Consider the following 27,787-nt stretch of genomic DNA (forward strand, 5'->3'; position numbering starts at 1 on the left):
GTGTACAGAAGTATCCCCTGGACTCCAAAACATTACAGCCCTCTTAGGAGGTAGATTCTGCTACAACGCTTCCTGAAAGACCTTCCTTTTTGTGTCTCCTGTTTATTGTTCAGGTGAAAACCCAGCTGGATTTATTAATAAGGCTCAGAGGTCAAAAAGGCTGGTTAGTGGATTCCACAAACATTGAGTCCCACTAAAAACATTATTACAGTGACATGGCTCAATGGCTAAAGGAAAGCCAACATGTCCTTAACTAGTTTTTTTAAGAACCACTGCTAGTGAAAGAACTGGTTCTGGTTTTGGTTTAGCTTTGAAACCAACGTAGAGAAAAAGCCTTTTTGTTTTTTTTTTGACGTAAGCGTGTACATATATGTTGGATTAGTTTTGACAACAATTGCTCAATGGGACCATTTTTTACCTCTCTTTTTCTTTTAGAAGTGTTCAAAAGGATCTAAAAAGTCTATACAGCCATATTTTCTCCATCTGACTGCACCGTTTCTTAACTTTCCGCCCTCTTCAAGGAAAGACACAAAGAGAAAGGTGCCAAGCCAAATACAACCACAAACTTCACCTAACCTTATACCTCAACTTACACCAAGTAGCTGCACAACAAAGATCCCCTTGCCAATCCGGATGTTTTGCTTACCTCATTCAAATTAGCTCGGCACATCGGGAAGAGGATTTTTGTAAACAATGTGTTTTCTGTGATTCAAACTGACTCCAGAGACATTTTTACTCAGTGAAAAGTTCACTTGCCAAAACCTCACATGACCAGTGTTGAGAATTTCCCTTTTCTTTTACCTCCTTTTTAAACACTGCGCAAAGGCAGATGACTGTCAAACTATTCAAGTTTATAATGTAGCAGATTCTCTGTACTTTTCACTCTTAAATCTTCATTTTCCTTTTGAAGGCATGCAGACACCTGCAGTTTATGAGAACTAACCTTCTCTGTTTTAATGAGCCAGACTCTTCCTATAATTAGATTATGCAAGGACTCACTGTGAGTTAGGTTGGATGTAAGGAGGGGAATGATGGATCAAAAAGTCTTCCTAAATCTTTATTTTAAAGGTACAGCTGCCCTTCCCTGATTCATGGACACACTTCCAAAGAATATTAAATGTCTAAAGTGAATGTCACTTTTATTTTGTGAAAGTACATGTTTTCATATTGATAGTTGAAACATGTGGCATAAAAGTCTAAATATGTGTCAAATAAAACTGTTTCATCACATTCTTTAATAATCCTGTGTTTTCTTATATATATATAATATATATATATATATATATATATATATATATATACTCAACAAAAATATATATATACTCAACAAAAATATAAATACAACACTTTTTTTTTAATAAGATGAACTCGAAGGTCTAAAACTATTTCCACATACAAAATTTTCCTGCAAATATGGTAAGTGGCCTGCTCTCATATATTGCCTTTTCAATTCATTAGACTTGACCACTTTACACTGCTTTCAGTCATTCACCCACTGATGATTGCAAGCTATATTGTAGCCACAGCTGCCCTAAGGCTCACAGACAGAAGCAAGGCTGCCGTACACTGGCGCCACCAGGCCCTCTGACTACCATCAGTAGACAATGTGGATGAAGTGTCTTACCCAAGGACACAATGACATTAAAAGCCAGAGCCGGGGCTTGAACTCTCGATCCTTTCGATTTCAGGGCCAACTCCTACATCTGACATCACTGTCATCCTGAGAATATTGTTCACAAATGAGTCTAAACCTGTGATATTGAGCACTTCTCCTTTGCTTAGATAATCCATCTCACCTCACTGGTGTGCCATATCAAGATGCTGATTACACACCATTGCTCTGTTCGAAAACCTAGGAGGCGTCCTTAGAAGGCCAGATTTGAAGGGCGATTACATCATAGCACGGCGCCGAGGTCTGGTCGGATTCTAAGAGTCCTCGTTATGCGGTCTTAAAATGCGTCCTTCTTTTTGCCCGATTTGAAGGACTGGTCTGATGTATCCTCGGTATCCTTGGATATCCCAGGATTCATTGCGAGACCAAGCAAGCCGGCTGTTCCGTGATCAGAGGAAAGGTTACTTGGCGCCGAACAGTGGTGAAAATTGGAAGTTCAGTTTAATATAATACAAGTCAGTGAATAGTTCCGTCTGAAATTAATGAAAATAGCTGTTTTAATGGTTAATGAGTCAGATATGTGGCGGTAATGTTTGATTTATCTAAAGGTTTTTATCTGTTACTGTGTAAATTTGTTTGGCTGTAATTTAAGGACAGATTCTAATATATCTGCAGGGTGGGGACTATAAATCTGATAGGATTTTTTATCTTTTTATTGCTGTTTTGCACAATATGCTTAACTAAGTATTTTTTGTTGTTGAATATTAGAGATTTTGCAGATATATTTTTTATACATACATTGTTTAGATTTACTTATATCTTTCTACCCCTTTTATAGAATAGAAAATCTCTTTATTGTTCCACAACGGGCAAATTTACTGTAGAAGAAAGATTATTGAAAATGGTCACACAAATGTGGACCTTAGAAAAATGTATAAGAATAACATAAAAGGGAAGAGTTAAAAAAACAAACAAAAAAAAACAATACAATTCTGTAAAGTGCTTTGACAATTTAAAACTGGAGAATAAATAACCAATATGCAGCTATGGACATTTTTACAGTGATGGATATTTGAAAATAGCAGCAACATCAGAGATGTGCAAAATGACAGCAGCAGGTTATTTAACTGACTAAGGTTTCTATCATTACATTTGATTTTATTTGTTCCTGCTAACGGTGGTTGGAACCTTTATTCCATTCTGGATTCTTGTGAGTGTAGTCTTTGTTCACGTTACAATAAAAAAGAAATAAATAAACAAACAGTTTTGAAAACCTCGGTTTTCATTCTTTTCCTGTTTTGTGTTTCAACTTTCACGGTTGCTAAGCAACAGAGCTTACAGCGGTAAAACCCGCCGAAGGGTAGACCTGTTCGAATTCACAGCCAAATCTCTTCCGGCCTCCTTATTTTCAAGGACTTCGAAGGATCCAGTCTAGGTAGACCGCGTCCTTGGAGGATGCAGCCCAGGTTTTCCAACAGAGCCCATGATTAGTGCACAGGTGTGCCTTAGACTACCAACAGTCACTGAATGAAACTTAATCCAAACCCTAAAGTAATTATTTATTCCCTACACAATTAATTAATCTATTTCTGTGTAATCTGAAAATAATTTCTGTATGTTTTGTATGTACTGAAAAAAGTGAATAAATAGGCTAAATGATCTGCATCTCGCTCATATTCAACAAACCAAAACATATAAATCTAATATAAGGTCAACTGAGTTTTAGAATCCTCTGCCTATAAATATTTAATTCTCTGTGAATTAATGCTGATTCGTCTTTAATAAGATCCTCATCAAAAGGACATGCAATGTCTGTTTTTAAAACCTAATGTGTTTTACGGACCTATTGAAAGATTTCATTTACTGTATGCACAAAATTAAGAAAAAATATCCTGGACTAAATCAGGAAATAAAACAACTTCATGAGTTTACTCAAGAAAACCTGCTGCTGACCAGGTCGGCTCTGGGGAGAAATTTACTACAGGAACAGAATTGGGTTGAGTAAAATCTCTTTGTGAAACAGAAAACTCAGTTTCCCTGATTTCAGGTTGAGAAAACTTATTGTCAGTAAAACTGGTTTTTGAAACAAACCCCAGATCTGAGCAAGCACAGGGCATATGTGAAATAATTTGATCACTGAATAGTTACAAACAGGTCATCTTAAAATTAAAAAAAAAATAATAATAATAAAAAAAAAATAAATAATAGATAAAAACAAACAAACAAAAAAACAAGCAAGTTATTTTTCATTTAGTTTTTGAACCTTCAATTCAAAAGTTTGTTTACAGCACCCTGTGCTGGTTAAGATATTATAAATGTGAAAACCAACACCAGAGACAACCAACAAACTAAAATTCAACTACAATTTTTTATTTTTTTTGACTGTTGAGATTAGATTTTACCTTCTCTGGTGTTGACTGCAAGTCAGCATGCCTGATGGGGCTTATTGGCTGAGCTGGGCTCTTCCAAGGAAACACCTTTGTGCTCCATTCCCTTATAGAATCCATTTATATAATAACAATTAGAAGCTTTATTGGCTGAGATTGTGGCCACAAACAAAAAATTTAACTCTGATTTCATGCTTAGGATTTTTTCCTCATTTTTAACCAGTACGATTCCAGGATGGAGGGAATGTCAGCCCTGATGATCCCCCCTGAACGTCCCCAATTGTTGTCGTCTGAATCTGAACTGTTTTGTAGATAAGCCAAAGCAAAGTGTGATAAATTTGAGCAAAGAAGCTTGTGGTTGTATGGAAGATGATCATCAGCTCCCGTAGAAGCTTGTACCTCTCGAATTAAAACTGAAGTACAATTTCTGCAAAAATAGACCAAACACAAAAATGTGTGTATTTTTGCACAAAATTGTATTTCTTTTGAGGAAATATTATTTTTGTGATTTGCATATATGAATTACACAAAAAGTATAGGATAATAACGAAATCAAAACTTTCAACTATTTCTCTACCTCTACTCTGATTGTTTTACTTGTTGCCATCTGACTGAAGACTTTAAACCATTCAAAGAAACCAATTATTCCCCTCAACTGCATCTTTTTTTTAATACACAAATTATTTTCCATTTTAATCAAAACTTTTTAAATACTACTTTGAAAAATCAAAGATATGAATGGGTGTGTGAATGATTATGCCTGTATGATGTGTACTTGCCATGTATTTTGGTTAGTTTCTGTGTATTTTTGCAAGGTGATGGGAACTTTTATTCATACATATTCATTAAATGATAAAGAATCATCCTCTCATTCTTGCATGTCATAGTAAAGCTTATGATATCACTAATACTCATCACGTGTAAGTTCAAACAATCTGTTTTGTTATAATTCAGCACCCAGAAAAAATATATATATATATTTCCAATCCAAATGAGATGTTAGCAAAACGATACAGACTCTGCAAGGACTGTAGCCTGTTTTAGTAAGACATCACACCCACAGTGTTTACTCCCTTTTATTTATCAGCACCATGTCCATCTGTACATGCAAAAACATTTCTTTTTCAAATTCAAACTTTCAGCCATATTTTAGTAGCTGTCATATAATTATGACCCAATATTTACAAAACATCTGCTGTCTGGTTAAAACAATGTTACTGAAAATATTAAAATCATATTTTTTTTATCTATCTCTGTTTTTAGTGCATGCATAAAACACTTTCATGATGAAAATGCACAAGGAAAGACATCAAGAGTAATATCAGTAGTAATTAATGTTTCAATATTGAGCATTTGGTTTACTGATGGATACTTTTAAATACACATTTACCCTCCTCACATGCTTTGGTATCCTTAATCTGCAGAAAACTGTTGATACAAATTTCATTGTTGTTACATTTATGTCTACCTGACTTGTTACATTCCACCACCTCTTGAGGAAAGGACAGATCTCTGATAGCAGCTTCTGCATGCAGCCAACCCAGTCAAAACAAAACGGAAATACCCAGGTGGTCGGGCATCACGTCAAAGACCTTTTGGTCACTCTTTTCAGATGCTCTTTGATCCACACACATGGAGCTTGATGAAAACTGTTTTGTCAGTTCTCTTGCTGACAATTCTCACCTTAGGCCTCCCACTGCAAACAGTGTGATGACACACATAAATGAAAGTGTGTCACAATGGGGCGCATCAAGGATGGAGACTGAAGAACGGAGTCCGTAGTGAAATGGTGCTAGAGCTGCATGGATGGAGAGAGACAGCAGAAAGAGCAACAAATATGAAAGGGTGACAGTGAAAAATGCCATCAGCATGGAAGGGAGGGCAAAAAAAACAGGCCTTAAAGGCGAATGAGTTAATAAAGATACTCCATTCTGTATATGTGACTCACAGTAGCACAACCTATATAAATTGGATTTATGTGAGCAAGTAAGATACAGTATGTAAAGCAAAAGAAGCGCAAAAAGAACACAGTAATGAAGGTACATAGCCAAAAAATATCTGTAAGGTGGTGCATGCATTTGAATTTTGCTCCCTTTACTTAAAGAACCCTGCACAAAATCCACTTCAAACTGTCTACTTTGGAAGTCACCAAATAAAGGTGGAATCCATATTTAACTGTCAGTATAAAAACAGCTGTTCTTTGAAGGCATCAGACTTTTATTAGGGAACATTAGTGAACAAAGGACAGTAAAGATCGAGGAAGAGCACAGATTTAGGTTGTTAAAGTTGTAGAGAAGTTTGATGTAGGGATGAACAGTCAATAATCTCTCATTGAAAACTGTTCAGTCTGCTGTCTGAAAGCAGAAAGAATATGACTGAATTGCAAACCCACCAAGACATGATTAACCTAAACTGGTAAAGAAGTATATTTATCAGTCCTTGGTCATTTTTAAGCCCCTCTATGGCGCAGGTTGGAAAAAGTAGTTCACAAAAAAATTCTTAGCCAGGAAATGTATAAATCTGATCATTCACCACATGCCATGTAAGGGGACACACATATAGGAGATAATCTAAGGATACTATTAAGTTTTGGGACATGTCTAAAAATGCCTAATAAAAAACTAAACATTACGATCAATACCTTTTTCTGTGTAAGCCATTATTTATAAGATGTGATATTTTGGCCCATTTTCAGATCTAGACTGAAGCACTTTCTTAAAGAAGAAAGAGTCATGGTTAACAGCCAGCCCACGACAGTTCTACAACTACCCTTTTAGATTCATTGTTTTAGAACAGCTTTATTCATAAAAATCTTAACTTTTTCACTGTGCTATTTCTGGTCTTTTATTTTATTTTGTTAAGAATTTATTGCAGACACTCATCTTAGCTGTTCTGTGTTGAGTACTCTATTATAAATAAAGAAAGACTGTTGTTTCTCTGAAACTTGGTATTGAAAGCATTGTGCTATCGGGAGTATTTTTCTTCAGCAGAAACTAGTGAGAATTGATGAAAAGATAGATGGAGCTAATTGGAGAGTAATCAATTAAGGAAACTTTTTGGAGGATGCAAGAAAACTAAGATTAAGGCAGAGTTCATCTTCCAACAGGATAATAACAATACAACCAGAGATAAAAGCGAACAATTGAGATTGAAGCGTAAAAATGTGCAAAAATTGCCTAGTTAAAGTGCAAAAACATACTCAGATTGAACAACTGTGACAAGGCTTCAACATTAATGTTCCTAAACTCACTCCATCTGCGCTTGAAAAAAAAAATGTAAAGAATGGAACAGATTATTTAAGAGTTATGTAAAGCTGGTAAAATATGACAAAGCAAAGCATTGGGTCTAAGTAGAGAAGCCCTGCCACACTTTCCAGTTTCCACTTTGCTTGCTCATTAAAAAAGAAAACATTAATGTTTTCTTTTTAACCATTAAGTGCTACTTCTTGCTTATCTTAGACATAAAATTCCAATAAAAATATTTTTAGGTTTGTGGATGTAGCAAGACAAAAAGAGGTACTACAGGGTGTTAACAGACATTCAAGACTTCAAAAGGGCTTTCAAGGGAAGCCAGACAGACACACTGCTTTTCCATTAAATGAAAACCTGACCCAGCATAGTGAAGTAAAGCATTTATTAACAGTGTCTTTTAAACAGGTCTTTTAAGGCAATGAAACAAAAGGTTAGTAAAATAAAGAAAGTTAAAACAATAAGACTACTCATAGAGTAATGAACACAAGATTAAAAGCTTTAGGTCCATATTATCTGTATTCCAGCACAGCAACTGTTTATGGTTTTTCATGTGACTTCCCTCAAACACCTGCTGAAAAAAAATATAACGTAAACAGAAAACAAAACGATTTAGTTTCATATTAGAAAAAGATGCAACATTTAATATTGGCTTACCTGTACAACGCCCATTCTGGACAGTAAAGCCGTTCCCACACTGAAAGCAAAAAAAATAAAAAAAATTAACATTTAATTCAAAGTCATATAAAGGACAGTTTCTCACACTGTTTTAATTAGGTCGTTTTAGAAATGTACACAGTATGAATAAATACTGTGATTTGTTGGTTCATTCTTTTAATGCACTTACAGAGTTACTACATATGTTCACAATTCATGCCGTGAATCCGTGCTGTGTACCTGCGTGTTATTGGCAAGCACGGACATTTCTCCCTCTTTGGGGTAGGCTACTTCCACCACAGAGTTCATTTCTCCTGCCTCAACAGTTCGTGTTGTGGTGGTGCCATCTGGCCAGGAGACCTCCAGAACTTTCACCTCATCTGTTCCTGGAAGATACAGGTGTTAGAAAAGGTTGAATGTTGTTCAACCTGAAAATGGAACGATCAATTGCTGTTTTTTCTGGAAGGATTATGTTTTCTGGACTCCAAAATTAATACAAATATTAACCATTTTGGTGCACTTAATGCTTCCTTTTGCTGAAAATCTTTACAAAGAGGCTGGTTTCTTTCCAGAAGGCCTTGGCACTTAAGCTGGTTAAATTATCACAGTGTTTGCCTGCTTTATCGAGCAGGAAACTTTCCTGACTTGAAACACGCAGATAATCTATGGCGTATTGTCATGAAGATGATGAGAGACATTAGATCCGACAATGCAGATGACCCAAGGGCCTCTTTCCAGCATCCTGGGCCTACAATACTTATTTGCAGCTCTATATTTCAAATAAATAGTACAAAAACCATATATTGTGATTTCTGGGTTCTCTTTTTTGAATATGTCTCAGACACTGGGCACGCACCTACGATGACAATTCCAGACACCTACATGATTTTTAAAGGGCTGTGTATACACCTGCAGCAGTGTGTCGCAGTTAGCTTGTTGCAGGTATGACGCAGATATTTTTTGATTTATGCCCAATTTTTAAAGCGTGGTCTGCACTATGTCCCTCAACGCCACAATGCAAGAAGGACAATCACGAATTAGCTAGGATTGTGGGTGTCTGTGTGTCAGTTTGACAAGCTTGTTCTGCATCTACAACCCCTCATCCAACGCCAGACAACACACAGTTCACCCTTGTGTGTTCCCGAAGGACTGGCCGTGGCGCTGCGTGTTTTGGCTTTGGGTACAAACCAACAGACCGTCGCACAGAGCTAAAAACTAGTGTCCTGTACGGTGTCTGGGACAGTTTCAGTCCTTGGTGTTGTGGACGGCACTACAGCCCAAGTTTCTGCCATTAGGTACCAAGCAGGAATTACGCATAATGTAGAGCGGATGTAGATTTGACCAACCAGATGCCTCCTTTCTGTGGCATTGTCGGTGGTCACCCACAAATTTGGGGGCATTTCTGCGTTAACCATGACACGCACAGAGACACCCTGGTTTCTGAACATAAACCAGCCTTTAGTAGGCGAACTTGCAAAATAGCAGGTTGTTCAAATACTTATTTTCCTCCCGGTATACAACTCTGTGAAATGAACCTATAGAATAAAGTGTATGAATGTCAATATTTGAATCTAACAAAAAAGACCATTACTAGGATAAACTGTATGCGTTAAAAAGAACTGTACCACAACGGTATATTTGAGATTTGTCCCATTAAAGTCTAACATTAGATTCTGTACCTAATCCGAAATGGGCAACAGGTTCCATCTCACACAGATATCCAGAGCCACTATCGATGATACGTGTTAGTGCTCCACTCTGAGCGGTAAAGGCTGTTACTTTGGCACCGCGAGCGAAAGCTCCAAACTGGGTACGAGGAATGACCCGCAGCCAATTGTTGGATGAACCCTAATGAAAAGATGATTAAACATTATCCAGATGGTAATCAGGTTTAAGTCAAAGCCAAAAAAACCTGCAAACACACACCTGTGTGACCTTAAAGACAGAGATTGGCTGCTGGGCACTCTCCCCATGAGCCAAGAGAAGATCCAGCTGTCCATCCCCGTCAAGGTCTGTCACAGTTCCACCTGTTCAAAACACACACACTCTTCTTTATTGCCCTGACCCACTGTGTCATGTGGTTTAAACTGGTTTAAACTAACAGATTCACCACTACAGAAAGAGAAGCAGTTAGCGTTACATCAGCTCTGAAATTACAGTCAGCTTACCTGTTCCTCGACCCAGTGGCTCTGCAGCATCTCCTACATTAAGCTCCTCAATTAAAGGATCTGCATTAGCTCTTCTTGACACCCTGCAGACAATCAAAAACTTTTAATAAAGATCCTATTTATTAATAAATCCACAGTTTATATCTATAAAATTAGAGATTTTACCTGAACACCCTGTTTGGTGCAGTTCCTCTGTAGGCAATGTTGTTAAAAAACACCTCCAGCTCCTTGTCATTATCAAAGTCTGCAGCGATGACAGTGCGGATGGGGGATGGGGAAGCAAACCCACCAGTGGCAATGTCCTGTTCAAAAAAAAAAATGTATATAAAGTCTCAAAAAACCTTTAGTTAAGCCAAGATCATTTTATGTATTAGCCTTTATTCCCTTACACGGAATTTGGAATCACTGGTCTGGAGGTAGAGTCTGTGCTGGCCGTTCCAGTTGCCGTAGACAATGTCTGTTTTCCCATCGCCATTGAAGTCAGCCAGAGCTACTCCTCTTCCATGTTGGAACCGGTCCTCCACACCTTTTCTCAAGGAAACAGCAAAAATGTTCCAATGAAATATATATATATATATATTTTTTTATCTAAGATAATAAATTATATTAGGATAATTGTAAAATCTTTAATAATGCATAAGGTGATTAATAATAGTATTATTATCTGCAGGAACACAGCCAGTAATATCTATGAATACGTGATGAATATGTCCCACATGCTTCATCCTTATTGGGAGAATCCCTGACACAATCAGGAAAAGACTGCTCTAAACTGGAAAAGGCAGCTTGAATAATTTCATTTTCAAAATACAATGATCTTATCAATAAGTCAGAGTCATTGGCCAAAACCACACATAATAACAACATGTACATAAGATTTAAAATATACTGCTTTTGAAATCAAGATGCCTGTTAGCTGGCAACACATTATGGGTTACTAATCTAAATTGTATAAATGTTTGCCTGTATGACATTAATAATTCATTTACTCCTGGACCATTGTGTCTGAGGGCACTGTCTCGAATTGATCTCTACACTAGTAGAGTTGGTTGGTTGCACAAAGCCTGGGTCTGCATGGGACTTATTACAGAAGATGCTCAAGAGGAGAGATTATTCCCTTTGTGGAGTGAAAGTGGCACACGAGTGTTACGGCTGGCGTTGTAAATTTGTATGTAAATGTAAGTGTGCAGGTGTCAGTTGCTGATTGGTTCCAGGATGATAACGACATGACATCCCATTGGTGGCTTCCTGGAAGTGACAACTATAAAAAGGCAGCTCTTCCCAACTGACCATACTGTTAACATCTGAATATTCTTGAGCTTGTAAGAAGGAGCTGCCATTTCTGTTGCTTAAGTTTTCTCCTGTTTTCTTAGTTAAGGAGGTAAGGTGACTGTCATTTGTTTACTTATACTGCAGTAGGTATGTTGGTTCATTTCTTTGTTTTAGACAGTTGCCTTTTGTGTGTTATTTTCGGCACATAGCTCTCTCTGAAGTCATTTGCTCCATTTATGATGTAACTTTAGAACTATTTTCCTTTTTGTAAATAAATCACTTTCTAAAGATGTGCTACTTCGTATGTGTGAGCTGCTTGGGATGGGAAGAGGATGGATCCACTCTTATATTTATGTCTAATATTTTATGGTCTGGCAACCCTAGACAGGTCGTAAAACAACAAGGCACGGGTTTGTAGTGTTCTTAAGGAAGAACCTTCACAAGCCTTTCCTGGTGTTGGTGGACAGAGAGCCTCAGACTTGATAAAGTGCTATATAGTTAAAGGTATACCATTCAAAGTCTGGTACTCTATTATAGTAATATCAAAAACTACATGATTTGAGTTTATCTTATTTAAAAGGTAGTATTGTGATGATTTAAATGAACTTTATTAGCATTGGTCTTGTTTTGCAGCTAGTATAAGATGGTCTTTTATAAATAAATGAAATTGAATTGGTTTCCAATACTAGTAAGGGTTCACCAATTGCAGGTTCCTGGCTGATTATCAATTCCCAATCTTTAAAAAGCCTGACATGCCGATTGCGAATTAGGTCAATACACTATCGGTTGTTATAAGATCAAAAAACCTCTTAAATATTTCAATCTTATCTTACTAAAAGGCATTAATCAGTAACTATGAAACAATAGAATATCCTGAAATTACTTTTCTCAAATGTAAATCAAAGTTTAGAGTACTGTTTTTCAGACCTTTGCAGAGGTACCGGTACTTAAGATCTGCAGAAAGGATTAGTTTAATATTTCATTATCGGCTGATCCCTGATCTCCCAAAATGAAGGAAATCAAGGCCATTGAATCGATGCACCTCTAAATGCTGGACTTTAGTTAAATAAGAAAAACACAAAAGTAATGCATTATAGATTATTTTGAATGTAGATAATTTCTATGCTTGTCAAATAAAATTTCTTATCTTCTTCCATTTTTTTGTCTCACCTGCTTGTTGGGCCATGTCCACAAAAGTCCCATCTCCATTATTCTTAAACAAGAAGTTGGCACCGTTCTCATTGTCGCAGAACACATCAGACCTCATTTGGTTCAGGATTGGTCCAACAACCACACCACGACCACCTGGATAGCAGGTAGACCATGAAGCGTTTGTTCTAAAATGTGCATGCTGCTGCTCTAGAGCATTATCTCTGACCTGTCAACTTGTTGACCCCAGCCTGAGCGGCGACGTCAGAGAGGGCAATGACTCCTTTGGACAAATCGCTGGCGGTCTCATCCATTTCCAAAAGGGCATGTGGACCAACTCTTCCTTGAGCATAGTTTGCCAGATATATGGAATACCGGCCTGTTCCCTGGAAAACACCAACAAGTTCAGAGGAATATTCCTATAGATAAGCAAATGGAAACTACAGAAAAAAGCCTGAGCAAAGACCTTTCTATCCACACATGCAACTGAACGTCCAGCCATTTGATTTGCAACACCACGGGCGATATTGAGTTCATCGCTGAGCAGATCTTCATACCGACCATTACGGAACTTGAAAAGCTTGTCTGAATATGTTGCACGCCCTGAACAAACAGAGTCATTTAGCTACCCTAAAGATATTTGCATTGATGAATCTAACTGCTTAAATTAAAATTTACCAGAGTAGGCATTGTTTGTGTTGAGGAAATAGATCTCTTCACGTCCGTCCCCGTCTACATCACAGGCAGTCACTCCAATAGCATTTCCTGCTCTGTCCCTAAGTGCGTAGTATGGGGAATTTACATCATCGATGGCGATGTTTACCAGCTTTCTTTGGTTGGGGTCATATTTCAGCACCAGATTCGGACCATTGTATCTTTGAAAGAACATATCAGGGTTTGCTTTAGTCAGACGCTTAATCCTTCACACACCATATCTTTCCTTACACATATCAACCCTTACCCTGCTACCACCACTTCTAGGTCACCATCACCGTCTACATCGGTCACAGCCATGCCATAGTTGAGCTGTGTTGGATTGTGCACACTGTCAGGCGGCAACATGGTCTGAGTTACTACTTGGAAGAAAGCAGCAGAGTTCTGGCTATCGGTCCGATGCCACAGTGTTACCAGGAGGAGCAGTAATCCTGAGCCCAACATGATAAAACCTGTTGGTAAGGAGGAACAAAGGTGATTAATCCAGTTTTTAAAGCTACTTATTTTTATTGCTTAGTTACTGATACAAAGTAGGTTAAATAACAGAGTTTCTAGTAATTGTAATTTTTAATTTATAGTGTAACATTTGTGACACTATAAATTTATATATATTCAATTGTGATTATAGCTGAAAAATCATAAAAAGGTGCAAACTGTAAAGTAAAAAATATAAAGAGATATTTTGCACATTAAACAAATGTGTTGTGTATTTCCCTGAAGCTCCCTCTGATCTTCTGAATAACAAAAAAAGCCCAACTACTTGGCTTTAAAAATATAAGAATATGTGAACACTTTTGCAAGACACTGTTTATCTGTTATTTTGATCACAAGAATACTAAAGGATTTTACATCATCTTAGTTAGAAAAAACAAACAGAACACAAACAGCATATGTTTGCAACTTCCTCATGAGCACTGTAAGATGCTCTGCTGCATAATAATTTGGTGCATCCCTGCTAATTTCTAAAATAATCCAACGGATCTCAGATATAACATTTTAAAGGTGAAGACAAAAACTCCCCAATCTTAAGCAAATACTCCATCAAACTCTCTTACCGTGTCAGTTAACAGAGATGCACTAATGTGATCCCCTTGCAGGAAAGAAGCGCAAAGACGAACTCTGCGATTTAAACCTTATACAACTCGCACAGTTTACATTTATGAAACGTGTTGTGTAATGTTTAGAGAGCTGACCAATCACAGAGCGCGTTTCTGATTGATGACGATTTTATCCAATGGCTGTCCCGCATTTCTCGGGGCCTCTATCCGTCAACCGGAGGGGTGTTCCGGTTACAAAAGATGAATAACCCCGAAATCCCACATACTCCATCTGCGCTCCGCTCCGCTCCGCTCCGCCCCGCTGCGCTCCAGACCGCCTGCACAAAGCAAAGCCTACAGCCGCCGCTGTTGCTCCGTCCCCTCCGCTCTGAGTTCCTTGGAGATCGTAGAAGGCATGCGCCAGATGAACCAGGGTTTCCGCGGATCATTAAAAATAATTACAATTCATAATTCTTTTTTTAATCAAGGCCTTAATTGGCACTAAAATTAATTAAATATGTTTATCGTTGCATTTATGATTCTTTAATAAAAATGCTTCTAAAAACAATTTCGTCAGATATTATCTAAAAAATATCCATAAATATATATAAATATCTAAAAAAAAAAAAAAAAAAAAAAAAAAAAAAACTAACACCGTTTATTTAAATGATTGGATCCAAACTATTGGTTATTCACCAACCAGGAAGCAGATTTCTCATCTCCATTAAAATATTTATTTTATACCGAGGGACTTAAAGTTTAATCAAATCCATTCAAAAGAAACTTCTTATTACAGGAATGAAAAGAGATGCTGAGTTGTAGAGAACAAGTTCATTAAAAAAAAGCAGTTTTGAATTATCCTTATCTCTGTTACAAAAATCTACAAATATATATTTATATATTTGGGCAGAAACTGAACATATGCTGGATGATGGTGGGATTTTTTTAATATGCCATATTAAATCAAGCGCTCACAGGGTTCATACAGGAGTGAGTGACTCTAATTCATGGGCGTAGGTTTGCATAGGGACCATAGGGACATGTCCCTGCCAAAATTTTGAACCGACCTAATTGTCCCTGCCAATAATTGGATGTGAGCAACATGTTTATAATTTACAGCAGTAGTTGTTGCAGCAGTGGCTTCTTTTCCTCTCGCAGTTCCTCTGCCTGGTCTCTCCTGTCCCTTTCACGCAGCAGCGCATGGAACTGTGCTGCGCTGTTTAACTCCACTCTCATTGGTTGTTCTGCCTTAGGTTCCGCCTCCTCTCTCTCTGATTGGCTGTTTTCTAGTCCTGGCGTGCTTGGAGCACAAAATTGAAAATTTATTCACACTAGAATGCTGCGGTTACTACAATAAATATTAGGCTACAAAACTAGTCCCAATTAAAAAAAATGAATATCATGTACACTAAAAAACAAAAACCTTTTTTTTTCTTTTATAAAGCGAAATATTCTGAGTCAGCCAGGAGTTCTGAAGACACAAAATGGGCAAATAAAGGCTGTAAGCCATCAACATTTCTGATTCTTATCCACAGCCAACTAAAAAAGAAAATGTGAGGGTTTCCTTTTTACCAATATTTAGTTGCTATTACTGTTTTCATTTTTTATGACTCTTTGAGAAAGTTCAGGTATAATTATTAGCAGGTGTTATTTCTCTTATAGAGTACAACAACAAGAAATCGGGCCTAAACATCTGCTGTTTTTCATTTAAAAAGCATAATTAGGGTTCCACATAATAATAGTTCTATTTTATTGACTATTTATACTTCTAGAAATAGGATAAAGACAAGAACAAAAAAAGGAAGAATATAAACATTGATTTTATCTTACATTGATTTCCACACAGTCTATAAGTAAATTAGTACAAACATTAATGTCTGGTAAAAATGCTGGAATCTGGCTGTTTATTTTGGATAATGTTAAATTACAGATAAGATAGTGTTATATTGTCTTTTATAATTGTTAAAAATTATTTTATATTTGAATACGGTACAATTAGGCTCATTCTTAGTGTTGTGTTCGTAGATGATTCCACTAAAAAAGAAAATAGACATACAGTAAGGAGCTATTTAAACAGTCAGACAGTAAGCAATATAGGACAATGATAAAAGGTTGTGTTACATTTAATCCTTTACTATTAAAATTGCACTTATACATTATATGATTATAGGAAACACAGATATCCAGTAATAATGATGCAGGGCAGCTTGTAGGTAAAGCAGCTGCCCTTCAGTGCTTCAGGTGATGTCTAAATAAACCAGGTGAAACTAAAATATTTCCACATGAGGAGTTCTGGATGGAGAATATTGACAGACAAAAATTTTTTTTAAATCTTATATATATATATATATTGTATTTTTACAATTTTGGTATAATTACTGATCTAAGTTGATTGTTCTATAGGGGAAAGGGACATTTATTTTACATTTATATTATGTTTTATAGTCTCCATTCACCAGTTAATGATTAATCACATACTAAATTAGTTGACGATTATTGAAATAATCAATTAATACGATTCATTTTTTCAGCCCTAGATAAAATACATAAAATGGGCTATACAGAGTAACTACAGCCCAGATGTTCAACTTTTATAGTGAAGTTAATATTTTATTGAATGTATTATTTTGCTGGATACAGAGAGAGCATAGTAGGTAAAATATAAGAGTGGGGTTTAACTCTGCACAATTGTATATCTTCAAAAGAAAATACTGTATTTACCTTCTCTATTAGTCATGCAAATGAAACCATTTACAAAGTGGAAAACAGTCCTAATTCCACATTCATCAGAGCCAGTGATACTTCAAACATTGATCTAGTGAGTGTAGTGCTTATAAAATTTTTATTAATGTAGCAAAATGATGCTTTTCTCTTTTAACAATGAATTCGTCTTATCAGTACGGATGCTCACATCGAGCATAAAAAAGGGCATGCATATTGCAGCACCAATGACACCCGACCAATAGTGTCCCTACCAAAGTTCAAATCAAACCTACGCCCTTGCTCTAATTTAATGCTATTTTAATGCTATTAGAAATGATTTTAATGCCATCAACAAGAACCATGTAGGCTACAAAGGTTATTAGTGTACATGAAATATGAAGGAGCTGTAAGCAGAGTTCCATGACTGTAAACACACACACACACATATATATACATATATTCTCTAGCTTTTTCTCCGCCTCGAGCTTCCTTTCCGAACATACGGCTTTATAAACAGTTCCACGCAAAGTCACCAATCTGTTGCTACTATATTTTAATTTGACGAACCGGAATTTGTCGAGGTTCTTTTTCCTGTTTGGTGCGATTGCAATTGCGGATCTTGACTTGGCCGGACCGGAGCGGAGCAAAAAATAGCTCGGCTCCGTAATTTGTCGGTGACGGACGGAGAAGACGTACGTGGACGGAGACGTGCGGAGGAGTAGCGGTGGATGTGGAACCGTTCTCATTGATTTCCATGAAAGACAAGCGCTCCGCACGACGTACGTCAGCGGGGCGGAGCGGAGCGGAGCGCTGACGGAGTATGTGGAATCTGGGGGTAAGGGGTATGGACGGATTCAGTTGTTTGTTGACACATGCAGTATACACTTCAATGGGTTTGCAAAGCTTCGGTGCATTTATGCATTCGATCAATAAAAAAACCCCCCACCAAAATGTATTTGTGTGATCTGCAAGCCAGTAAGTTTTAACTGTTGAGCTGCTGAGGCATTTCATAGGCTGGTGTGGGACCAAAATTACAGTTAAAAAAAAATCTAAGGAGATTAAGCAGACCTGCAAAAGTGAAGTAGCTGTAAAGGTTTACAGAACGCAACATTTGAAGGCACAACACTTTGATCCAATGACGTAACGACACAACAATTATCTGGGTGGGCCCCATATGAAGTACAACACCTCTGGATTACCCATAATTTCAAGTTAAGAGTAAAAAAATGAAATACTCAAATGAATCGTTCTTTTAAGATCTTTAATGCGGTATTATATGAGTGTACTTTTTTTTTTTTTTTTTTTTTACCAACCGTATAATGAACTATACATAAACATTAACATAGTAATTAAAAGTACGTCTGTCTGCTTTGCTATTGGTGTCGTTTTTAAACGGCTCACCATAATGTTTAAGTCTGGCATGTGTTGGGGTATAAATAAGGTCCAATGTGGTTATGTATTACAGTATTAGGTGAATATGAGAGGAATTTTTCATACCATTACGTCTGCAAAGAGACGTCCTAATCCACAATTGCGTGGGGGGGCCTACTAATAGGTGTCAGTCTCTACTTGCCGATATTTACGCCATTGCCTTGAACCTTAAAGCAAGCAAGAAAGAAAAATAAAAACCCAGCGGGCTACTACTGCGGAGGAATACTGACAGGCTGAAAATAATTAGTCACCTGCTGCCATGTTGGTTCTCCCCGTTCTCACGGACTCGCTCCATCAAGATGCCTGTAATTTCATGTAATTTCCATAAAAATGTAATAAATTAATGTATTTTACAAGTACATCCTTTATTTAACACTTTTGGCACATTATCAGATGATGTGTGTGTGAAATATTCTTAATATCTGACTACAGTATTATTATGCTCCATTAACACACACATTTTGTTGTGGTGGGTTTGTATAATGTGTTATATTACATGATGTATAGACTTCATAATAATATAATAATAACTGAACTTAATTGATCTCAGTGGGCTGCCATCTTGCGGCGCCCGGGGAGCAGTGTGGGGTTAAAGGTCTTTGCTCAGGGAGCCAGAGTGGCAGTCTGTGGGAGTGGGGCTTGAACTCAGAACCTGAGGATCCCTAACACAATGCCCTAACCGCTAGGCCCCCACTCTAATGGCCTTCATACTGAATATGTTAAATGATGTGCCTATTTTATAAATTACAGTAATGCACTGATGCTATGAAACAACAAGTGTATGTCAAAGTACCGAATTTATCTTTATTTTGAAAGTCTCAAGTCCCCCTGGAAATGAGATAAATCATCGTTGTTTGGTGCTGTAGCGCAATTATTGTTTACATTCCGACCAGTCTAACTAGGTAGTACCAATATGTTGGGTGTTGGCTTCACAGCACCATGTTCTACCAATGGGCTGTCAGCAATCCAGTGGTTTCCTGGTGCACGATTACCTTGTCAGGTTTAAAAAATGTTCCCACTCCACTTACTTGGGCTGTAAATGATATTAAAATAGATACATTTATTTTGTTTAAATTGTTCTATTAAATTATTTTGTCTTACAACCTAAATTGATCAGTCGCAAATCAGCATCGCTTTTATCAAGGCTGTTTCAAGCGTAGGCACATAAAAGAACAGCATTTCCCATGATGCATTGCGGTTAGCCTTGCTTACGTAAGAGGACGCGACAAAATCTGTTGCTAAACAAACCAAACCAAACTCGGGTAAGCTTAAGGTCGGAAATTTGTTTTAAATTTGAATTGAAAAAGTAGACTTGAATTTACTTTTTGTCTTTAATGGCTTAGCTACGCTATTTACAAACGTTATTTAATCTTTCTGCGATAGTAGAGGTTTAATTTGGAAAATTGACCGCGTCAAGTGATCGGAGATTGTCTAATCGGCATATTTACATCTTAATTATAACACAATTATAACGTAGAGACTGTTCTAACAAGATTTAGAAAATATAATTTTGTTGCTTCGAACGTAACACTCTCCACTTCCTGCTGCATACAGATATTGTAGTTTAAACATGGAGGTTGGAAAAGCAAAAGAAGAAGAGTCAAAGGAGGACTGCAATCCAACCCAGACCACATCTCCAGCTCCGTGTGAGGCCAAGAGGCCCAGCCAGGCTCTGTACGTCCCCAAACAAAGACGCCAGACCACTAAAGACAAAGCCCAGACTCAAGGAGAGGATAAACCAAAACCTAAACCTCGATATACAGACAAGGCACGAAAGAACGCCAAAAACAGGAGGGACAAGGACAAGGTACCCGTTGGACAGGGAGACACACAGAGCGGTGATGTACAGGAGGAGAGACTGCAGGAGGCAGAGGGAGTGGTTAATGGACAGCAAGAGGCTGAAGCAGCATCCCCTCTGGAGGAAAAAGAAGAAGAGGAGGAGGAGAGCTGGGAAACTTTATTCAATGATGATGGAGACTGTTTGGATCCCCATCTGCTGGAAGAGGTGAGAGCTGATCCGCATGTTCTTCTATTAACTATTGAATAGAACCCTTTTGCTTATTTTATCTTTTTTTAAGGTGAGATAATAACACACAATAAAAATGAGAATTTGATGCACAACTCTGATTTGATCTGAGTAGTTCTTAAATAAGGACAGAATTGCACACCTCAAATATTTAGGTGATGCGCTCTCAGGCTGAACTTCGATTGATGACTATTGTGCCCCTCATCACAATTCGTACATAATGGGTTTTATATTTCAGCACTGTCCTTTGCCATGAATAGAGCAACTAATTTGAGGTTTTTAGGTACAGTCCTTACTTTTTCTATAGGGTTAAAATCAGGGTTTTCAGAAGCATGAATTGTAAACTTTTTTTTCTGTGTGGGTCAGGGGGTGACCTAGTAGTTTAGTGTTTGAAAAAGAAGCTCAAGCTCAACATACCTACAATGCTCACAGAAGAAAAAAAGTGTTATCTGTCAAAAGTAACAATAATTAAACAATCCTATGAAAAGGAACAAATGAGGGGGAACCGAGTAGTTTAGTGTTTGAAAAAGATGTTCAAGCTCAACATGTCTACAATGCTCACAGATAAAAAAAAAACAGTCTGTCAAAAGTAACAATAATCCTATGAAAAGGAACAAAGGAAAATCAGACATTCCTTTTAAACCATGCTTCATTTTTTTTAAAAATAAATCAATGAAACTCATGATTTCCTATGGCTAAAGTTGTTGTGTAGTCATTCCACACTAAAAAAGTTCAGATTTATGATCAATATATAATCAAAAGAACTTTACATGTTTAGCTTAACTTCAGAGTAACACAGAATCCCAACAAAACTGTCTACTTTCAATCACATTTTCCCATCTCTTATTTTTTTTTAGCTGTCCTTGAGCGAGGGCAGAAAGAAGAAGTCGATCCAGGAACCTAGATTTGACTACTACAACATGGACATGGATGATGAAGAAGAAATAGACCTCACAGAGGATGAACTTTCTCATATTGTGGAAATCTACGACTTCCCCACAGAGTTTAAGACGGAAGACCTTGTAAAGTTATTTCAGTGCTATCAGTATGTACAATTCTATCTGTTTGGACCATATTTTCGGAAAAATCTGATAATATTTTGATTGGTACCAATCCTATCTTGTTATTAGAAATTTGCCCGATATCAGATAAACGAATATCAGGGTTTATCGGCCTGCATCTAAAATCTCCAATACAAGTTAGGAGATAGAAACACTCCACTTCTATCTACTTCTATTTAAAGTTTATGTAACTCATTGCAGTATGGGGTCAGTTATCCCCATATTTTTTGTGACCATTGTTCTCTGTTTAAGTAATGTCACTTGTTGAATTAATTAGCAAAGTAATAAAAGTATATATGACTCTGATTATATTTTATCGGGTCAAAATCCGTCACTACTGAAAGCTAAAAGATCTGTACTTTAGCACAAGTGTTAAAGTTCTATCAAACTCCTGGTATTAATACAAACTGACCTTAGTCCATACCATCTAAAGGAATCATACTCTTTGGATTTGCAGTGTGTTGCTTAGCAACACTGCTTTCAGGATGGTGCCTTCTCAGCCACCTTTCGAAATGAGAAATAAAATATCTTGGCATCTGCTTTGACTCAAAAATGATTTCACAACTATAATAACAGCAGATGTGCTGCTCACAGGGCTCCATTATCGTTTTCCTGCATTTCCAGGTCAGTGCCTCTTGTCATTTCTGGCCAAATGGAGCAATGATTGTTGCTTTCTAGCTCTATTTTCAAGTTATATTTCACTTGAAAAATCTTCAATGTCAACGCCCCAAAACACCCCCCCACAATAAACAGAAAAAACACCCAAAATAAAGTAAGCTTTGTTCCCAAAGCGGATTAACAAGTGGCCCTAAGGAATTTCCCAGAGTTTTCTTATTTACTTTACTGTTTACTTTTTAAAGTAATATTGGTAGAGGTAATTTCTTGCTGTGCTGGTGTTTCTTACTCTGGACTGCTTTGGAAAGTAAAGGTTTTGAAGGAACAGATTCATGGTCTGGTCAACCAAATTGCTTCAAATCTTTGGCTTATAATTGCTGCTCTATAGGTGGTCAACTGCCCCTACGCCATGTTTATTTGACAAATGGAGCATTTAATTTATTAGAGTGAGAACTTTTGGATTAAAAACTCTTAGGTTTTCTGAAATGATCAGTACTGGATTCATGTGACTGTTGGTTTGTCTGTTTTCAGACAGAGAGGATTCGACATCAAGTGGATTGATGATAAACATGCCCTAGGTCTCTTCTCCAGCCCCATAGCAGGTCAGTGAAGTTTCACCCCATTTTTAGCACTGGATGGTTGCTAGACATTTCCTCTCTAGCACTTTTTTGGGGCCATTTTATACCCAAACTTTTCAGTTAAAAAAAGTCATCTTCCAATGGTAGTTTTGTTTCATCCACACATTAATTCATACCTTCATTTGAGATTTGAAAGACTGGTTGTAACAGGCAATAATGTATCTCTGTTGTAAATAAAATTGGGTGCTTTAACACACTTACTAGTAACAAACCTTTAGCAAGTGTGCTAATAATATTGTTATTTGAGTCTGTTCTGCCATCATATTTTTTTTTTCCTTTTCAGCCCGAGAAGCTCTGAGATCCAAAAACCCACTGATGAAATTAAGACCACTGTCCAAATCCTCCAATGCAACAAAGGCTAAAGCCCGCAGCTGCTCAGGTATGAGTGTACATTACCGTTTCTATTGACACCAGTGGGGTTTAGACAGTTGAAATGAAATAAAACCATGGATTTTATACTGTAAGATTACAATCATAATTTTTATGCCTTTTTGTTCCGTAAAAATTATGCCCTTTAAGCACAGAGCATTTATACAAAGGAATATTTCCGAGAAGAGGGTAATCAGTTTGTGTAATCTTACCAACATGTGTCAGGTAAAATTGACATTTGTCTAACACATTGATTTACTTAAGGCTTAAGTGTTTTGACTGTTTGTAAGCAAAAAACTAAGGTAAAACATTGGTTCAGAGGTTAAAGTTTACTCTTGCTTTTGAGGCTGAAGGAGACAGAGAGAAACTAAAACTGATTAAATCTCTGCAAGACCAAAGAACAACAATAAGTAGAATTAGCCTGACATTTAAAACTGAACATAGTATCTGTGGTAATTTCTGCTAGTACCGTAGCAGGTTTACCGCTGTGCTACGTTGGTGCAGCTTCTACAGTAACAGCTGTTCAAAATGGGCCTTCCCAGTCAAACACTAGCCAAATGGCAGCCCTCTTCCCTCCAACACCCAGCGAAATCCCCTCCAACTTCCAGCCACTGGAGTGATGCCCTCTTGCATATTCTTTTTACTCTAACTCAACCATTTCACTGAATTATAGGGTCTGACCAGGAGATGGCGCTTCCGTTTAGATCTTAATGTTGACAAATCATGACAGAAATAATATTTTAGTACAAATATTGATATTTAAAAAGGAAATGTAGGGGACTAGCCAAGGCCCCATCAAGGAAAGTGGGGAAATTTTGAATGGCTACTACTGTGGGTCCTGAACGAGGGATTGAGAGAGGCAGTGACAGTGTCTCGGGGTCTCCTTGTTAAGACTGGTAGCGGCTGGGAAGAAATTGTTCTTGTGGCGTTAGATTTTAGTCCTGATGGACCGCAGCCTCCTGAAACAGGGAAGTGACTGAAATAGTTTGTGGCTGGGGTGCGAGATATCCGCCACAATCTTCCCTGCACGCCTCACAGTCCTGTAGGCGTACAGATCCTGGAGGGATGGAAGATTGCAGCCAATCACCTTCTCTGCAGACAGGATGACACGCTGTAGCCTACCCTTGTACTTGGCATCGGCACCAGCGTGCCGGATGGTGATGGAAGAGGTGAGGATGGACTCAATAATGGAGGAGTGGAAGTGCACAATTAGTGTACTTGGCAGGTTACATTTTTTCAGCTGCCGTAGGAAGTACATCCTGTGCTGAGCTTTCTTGTTGAGAGAGTTGACGTTCAGCTCCCACTTTAGGTCCTGTGAAATTATATTCCCAAGGAACGTCACAACAATAACCGTTCCCTGATTGGTTGATGCAGCACGATTTCACAGGAAAGTTCAAATTTTCAACTTCAGCTCTCTCCCCACGCTATGCTGCTGTTTAACAACGGCACACATCTCTCAAGCAGCACACGGTGAGTAGTGACTACTCTTCTCTGCACCGTTTGTATGGGGATACTATGGGACACCACGTCTTTGTGAATGCACCTTTATAGACAGTATCTTCATTTGTGTGATTTGTCAGATTATCTACAGTTAACCCTTCATTTGCTTCAAGTACCTCAAAGCAATAATGAAATGGAAATGGTTTTCCAACTTAAATTTCCAAAAAGACGGTTCAATTGTTTTTTTGGAGGAATTCCCTGTTTAGTTTAACCAGGGATGCTCGCTCTATAATTCTGGATCCTTTGACCCCAGGATCATGATAAGCTGCAACTATAACCATAAATGTCTCTCCACAGTATGTACATTTAAATTCACTATTCTTTTAATTCTAAGAATACCTCCTGCCTGCTAAAGAGCGACCTCAGACAAGTGCAGCACTGGCTCGGAAGCTTGTCATCGGAGCACTCGGTATGAAGAGCAACTTAACAAAAGAGCAGCGAGAGGCAGAGAGAAAGAAACTCCAACAGGCCAAAGGTATACAGACACATTAGGTGTATCTTTTTTTGGTGATACGGTTTGGAAAAGAAAAACTAAACAAAAAAAAAACTCTTTCTACCTTTATCATAAAAAAAAAACACTTCTTGAATTCCTATTTTGACAATATCTCCAACTCCCCGTTAGAGCCTTTATATCAAATAAATTATATTAGATAAGGAGCAAACCCCTCCCTTTACCTGAAAGGATCAATGCCTGCACTAGAGAGTTTCCTCCATAAGAGGGAGCAACTTGAACAGCAGAAAGTTGCAAACTGACGCCAAGAGAAATCCATCAGTTGCCATGCACATCACTGCAGCTCTATAATCAGCACAGCGGCCCTTTTCCTTCATGAAGGGAACATAAGTATATAGGCACAGTAAACCACAGCTACAGTCCAACGAACAGTCAGTTCAGGAAGCAGAGGTCCGGACTGCAGCAAGCTAAAAAAAGCTTCTTTCTTCACAGCATAAGGCACACCACCATGCTCTGTATTTAAGATCTGCAAATGCACAGTAAATGTGAGTACAGGACAGCGTCATGTGTTAAACAGTATGTTCTTGGAAGTGATACCACATATAAAAAAAAAAAAAAACCCAGAAACTAACTGTTTACTATTGGCTCCCCAGTCTTTCACCGCTGCTTAAATCCCTACTTGTGGTAAAAACGGATGTATATTTAGACCAATGATTCACCTTCACTAGATTCTTCTTTGTGTGTATAGATGCTTCCACGTCTTCATTTGTATAACATGTCTGCATGTGATTTACCTTTCAGAGCAAAAGCGTCTGGCGGCCAGACAAAGGGAAGATGCTTGGGATGGAAAGTGAATAATGAATGGATCTTTTTTTTTTTTTTTTATAGAAAAAAGCTACTTAAACTTGAACTTCAGCTCTGTTTGTCTTGTCTGAGCCAGTACTGGTTGGAGCAAATATCAGGATTCATATATATCTGTGTTAAGCACGGACACCCCTGAGTTTCAAATGATTTGAAATATATTTCTGTCCTAATACAAAGCTTTTATCTTCGTCTTTAATTTTATCACTGTAAAAAAATTCTAACTTCATTTAATGAAGGCACTGTTGAATTGGATATAAGCCAGGTTGGTTAAATACACATTTCAGTGTCTTGTATCATTCATACCTGCTTTGTTTTTTCTTTCCTGTTTTTTAAAGCCCGTTTAAAAGTCTTTTTTTTTTTATGAATTGTATTTGAATGGGTTCAAAATTCATGTCTCCCTTTTTTGGAAGCTTGACGAATGAATGACCTATTTAATGTTTTTTTCAAACACTGAAGTGTAAGATTATGAATTGCTACCTGAACCATTAAAAATTAAGTACAGTCCCAGCTCAAGGTTGAAATGTTTTATTTTTCTTTTCTGGCTGAGAAGGTAACACTTGAAAGAAAAAAGTGAGAAGATGGAAGGAAAAGACACTTAACATTTTTTCTCCAATGAAAATCTGACAAATGAGGCGTGTAATCCAATTCTGCCCTTTTATGAGTCAGTATTTTGTTAAACCTTCCCCTCGTTGTAGCTCAACCTGTTAATCTCATGTGTTGACATATTTTTTTATTTTTATTTGTATATGTTTTTTTATTACTTTTTAAGTCTTTCCACAGTTTCCCAAACAAATTAAAGACTATAAATGAAGGTTTAACATGGCTATCCTTTGATCCAAACCATTCCACTGTAGCTGTGGAGTGTATGTTTATGGTTATTGTCCTGCTGTGAGGAGAACACCAGACCCAGTTGCAGCCTGTTACAAGTTTTATTTCAGAATCAACCTGGGTTTAACTTTATCCATCTTCCCATCAAACCTAGTCAGCTTCTCTTTGTTGAAGAGAAGCTTCCCCACATTATAATGCTGCCACCATCATTTGAAGGTGTATTCCAAAGTTACCATGGGCCTTGTTGCTGCCTCTCAGATTGTTCTATACCAAACCAATCAGTTTGATGCCGTTCAAAGTAGACGGGTCAAATATAAATGTACATATCTGGTTCTAGCTTTTGTATTTTAAGAATAATGTATAAAAAATGCTATTTGCTGTTAGCTAAAATTTCTGAACAATTACCAATTTTTGTTTACTGTCATGTAAAATCCCATTTCAGAAATACTCCATTGGTCCTGAACAGAAATTTAATGTACTTGATTGAGAAAAGGTTCAATGGAGTGGGAATAATAATTCTGCCATGTACCGTCTGATTCCCCCATTTATTCAAGGAAAGTTTTCTTTTTTGAGAGAACTAAACATTAAGTAAAAACCTAGTTTCAAACCCTAACCTTTAACAATACCTATATACCTGATTCTATCCTAAACTAAATTCCCAGCTTAGTCCTAAACCTCAACCCGAAACCCAGGAAGAGAACTTTTCCTCATGGGGACCAGTCAGGTACCCGTCAGTCCCCACCATGTAGCATGAACCTGGGAAATTAACCTTAAACTATGCCCACAAGGTCCCAAATACATGGCAACACACACTCACCTCCTGAATTGGAGCATGTTCTGGCAGCTTCAGACCAACACCTCCTCTGCGGTTTCGTCTAGCTGACCACAGACCATGTGGCACTGCCGCTCACTCACTTCCTATACCCGAAATGATGTGTACAAGCTGTAGATTTGTCCTTTACTCTCAGGGCGCCTCTATATGTTGTAAAACTAAATTTAACGTGTTAACTTCACTCTGTGTTGAAATGTAAAACATAAAGAGAAAAATAATTCTGTT

General features: G+C 37.5%; 2 protein-coding genes across 5 annotated transcripts; one reads left to right on the plus strand and one right to left on the minus strand.

Moving 5' to 3' along the window:
* Window positions 1–5,208: 5,208 nt before the first annotated feature.
* crtac1a (cartilage acidic protein 1a) lies at window positions 5,209–14,418 on the minus strand. Of its 3 annotated transcripts, none has more exons than XM_038271917.1 (14): window positions 14,263–14,418; window positions 13,455–13,659; window positions 13,172–13,368; window positions 12,960–13,096; window positions 12,723–12,879; window positions 12,515–12,649; window positions 10,462–10,598; window positions 10,238–10,374; window positions 10,073–10,155; window positions 9,831–9,931; window positions 9,584–9,752; window positions 8,145–8,290; window positions 7,905–7,944; window positions 5,209–5,797 (listed from the first exon to the last, which is right to left on the minus strand). In XM_038271917.1, exons 2-14 carry the CDS (start codon window positions 13,649–13,651, stop codon window positions 5,679–5,681), a joined length of 1,755 nt encoding a protein of 584 aa, XP_038127845.1. In that variant the 5' UTR covers window positions 13,652–13,659; window positions 14,263–14,418; the 3' UTR covers window positions 5,209–5,678. The 3 variants fall into 3 exon arrangements, with proteins under 3 accessions (XP_038127845.1, XP_038127847.1, XP_038127846.1); XM_038271919.1 differs by lacking the exon at window positions 5,209–5,797 and adding an exon at window positions 7,616–7,818; XM_038271918.1 differs by lacking the exon at window positions 5,209–5,797 and adding an exon at window positions 7,616–7,821.
* A 5,135-nt stretch (window positions 14,419–19,553) lies between these two features.
* r3hcc1l (R3H domain and coiled-coil containing 1-like) lies at window positions 19,554–26,409 on the plus strand. Of its 2 annotated transcripts, none has more exons than XM_038271907.1 (7): window positions 19,554–19,640; window positions 19,933–20,383; window positions 21,262–21,449; window positions 22,612–22,682; window positions 23,002–23,097; window positions 24,922–25,062; window positions 25,840–26,409. In XM_038271907.1, exons 2-7 carry the CDS (start codon window positions 19,949–19,951, stop codon window positions 25,890–25,892), a joined length of 984 nt encoding a protein of 327 aa, XP_038127835.1. In that variant the 5' UTR covers window positions 19,554–19,640; window positions 19,933–19,948; the 3' UTR covers window positions 25,893–26,409. The 2 variants fall into 2 exon arrangements, with proteins under 2 accessions (XP_038127835.1, XP_038127836.1); XM_038271908.1 differs by having other exon boundaries at window positions 19,585–19,651.
* The last annotated feature ends 1,378 nt before the right edge of the window (window positions 26,410–27,787 follow it).

The sequence above is a fragment of the Cyprinodon tularosa genome, unplaced genomic scaffold (genome assembly GCF_016077235.1).
Source record: "Cyprinodon tularosa strain WSP-4 unplaced genomic scaffold, ASM1607723v1 ctg81, whole genome shotgun sequence".
NCBI lineage: Eukaryota > Metazoa > Chordata > Actinopteri > Cyprinodontiformes > Cyprinodontidae > Cyprinodon > Cyprinodon tularosa.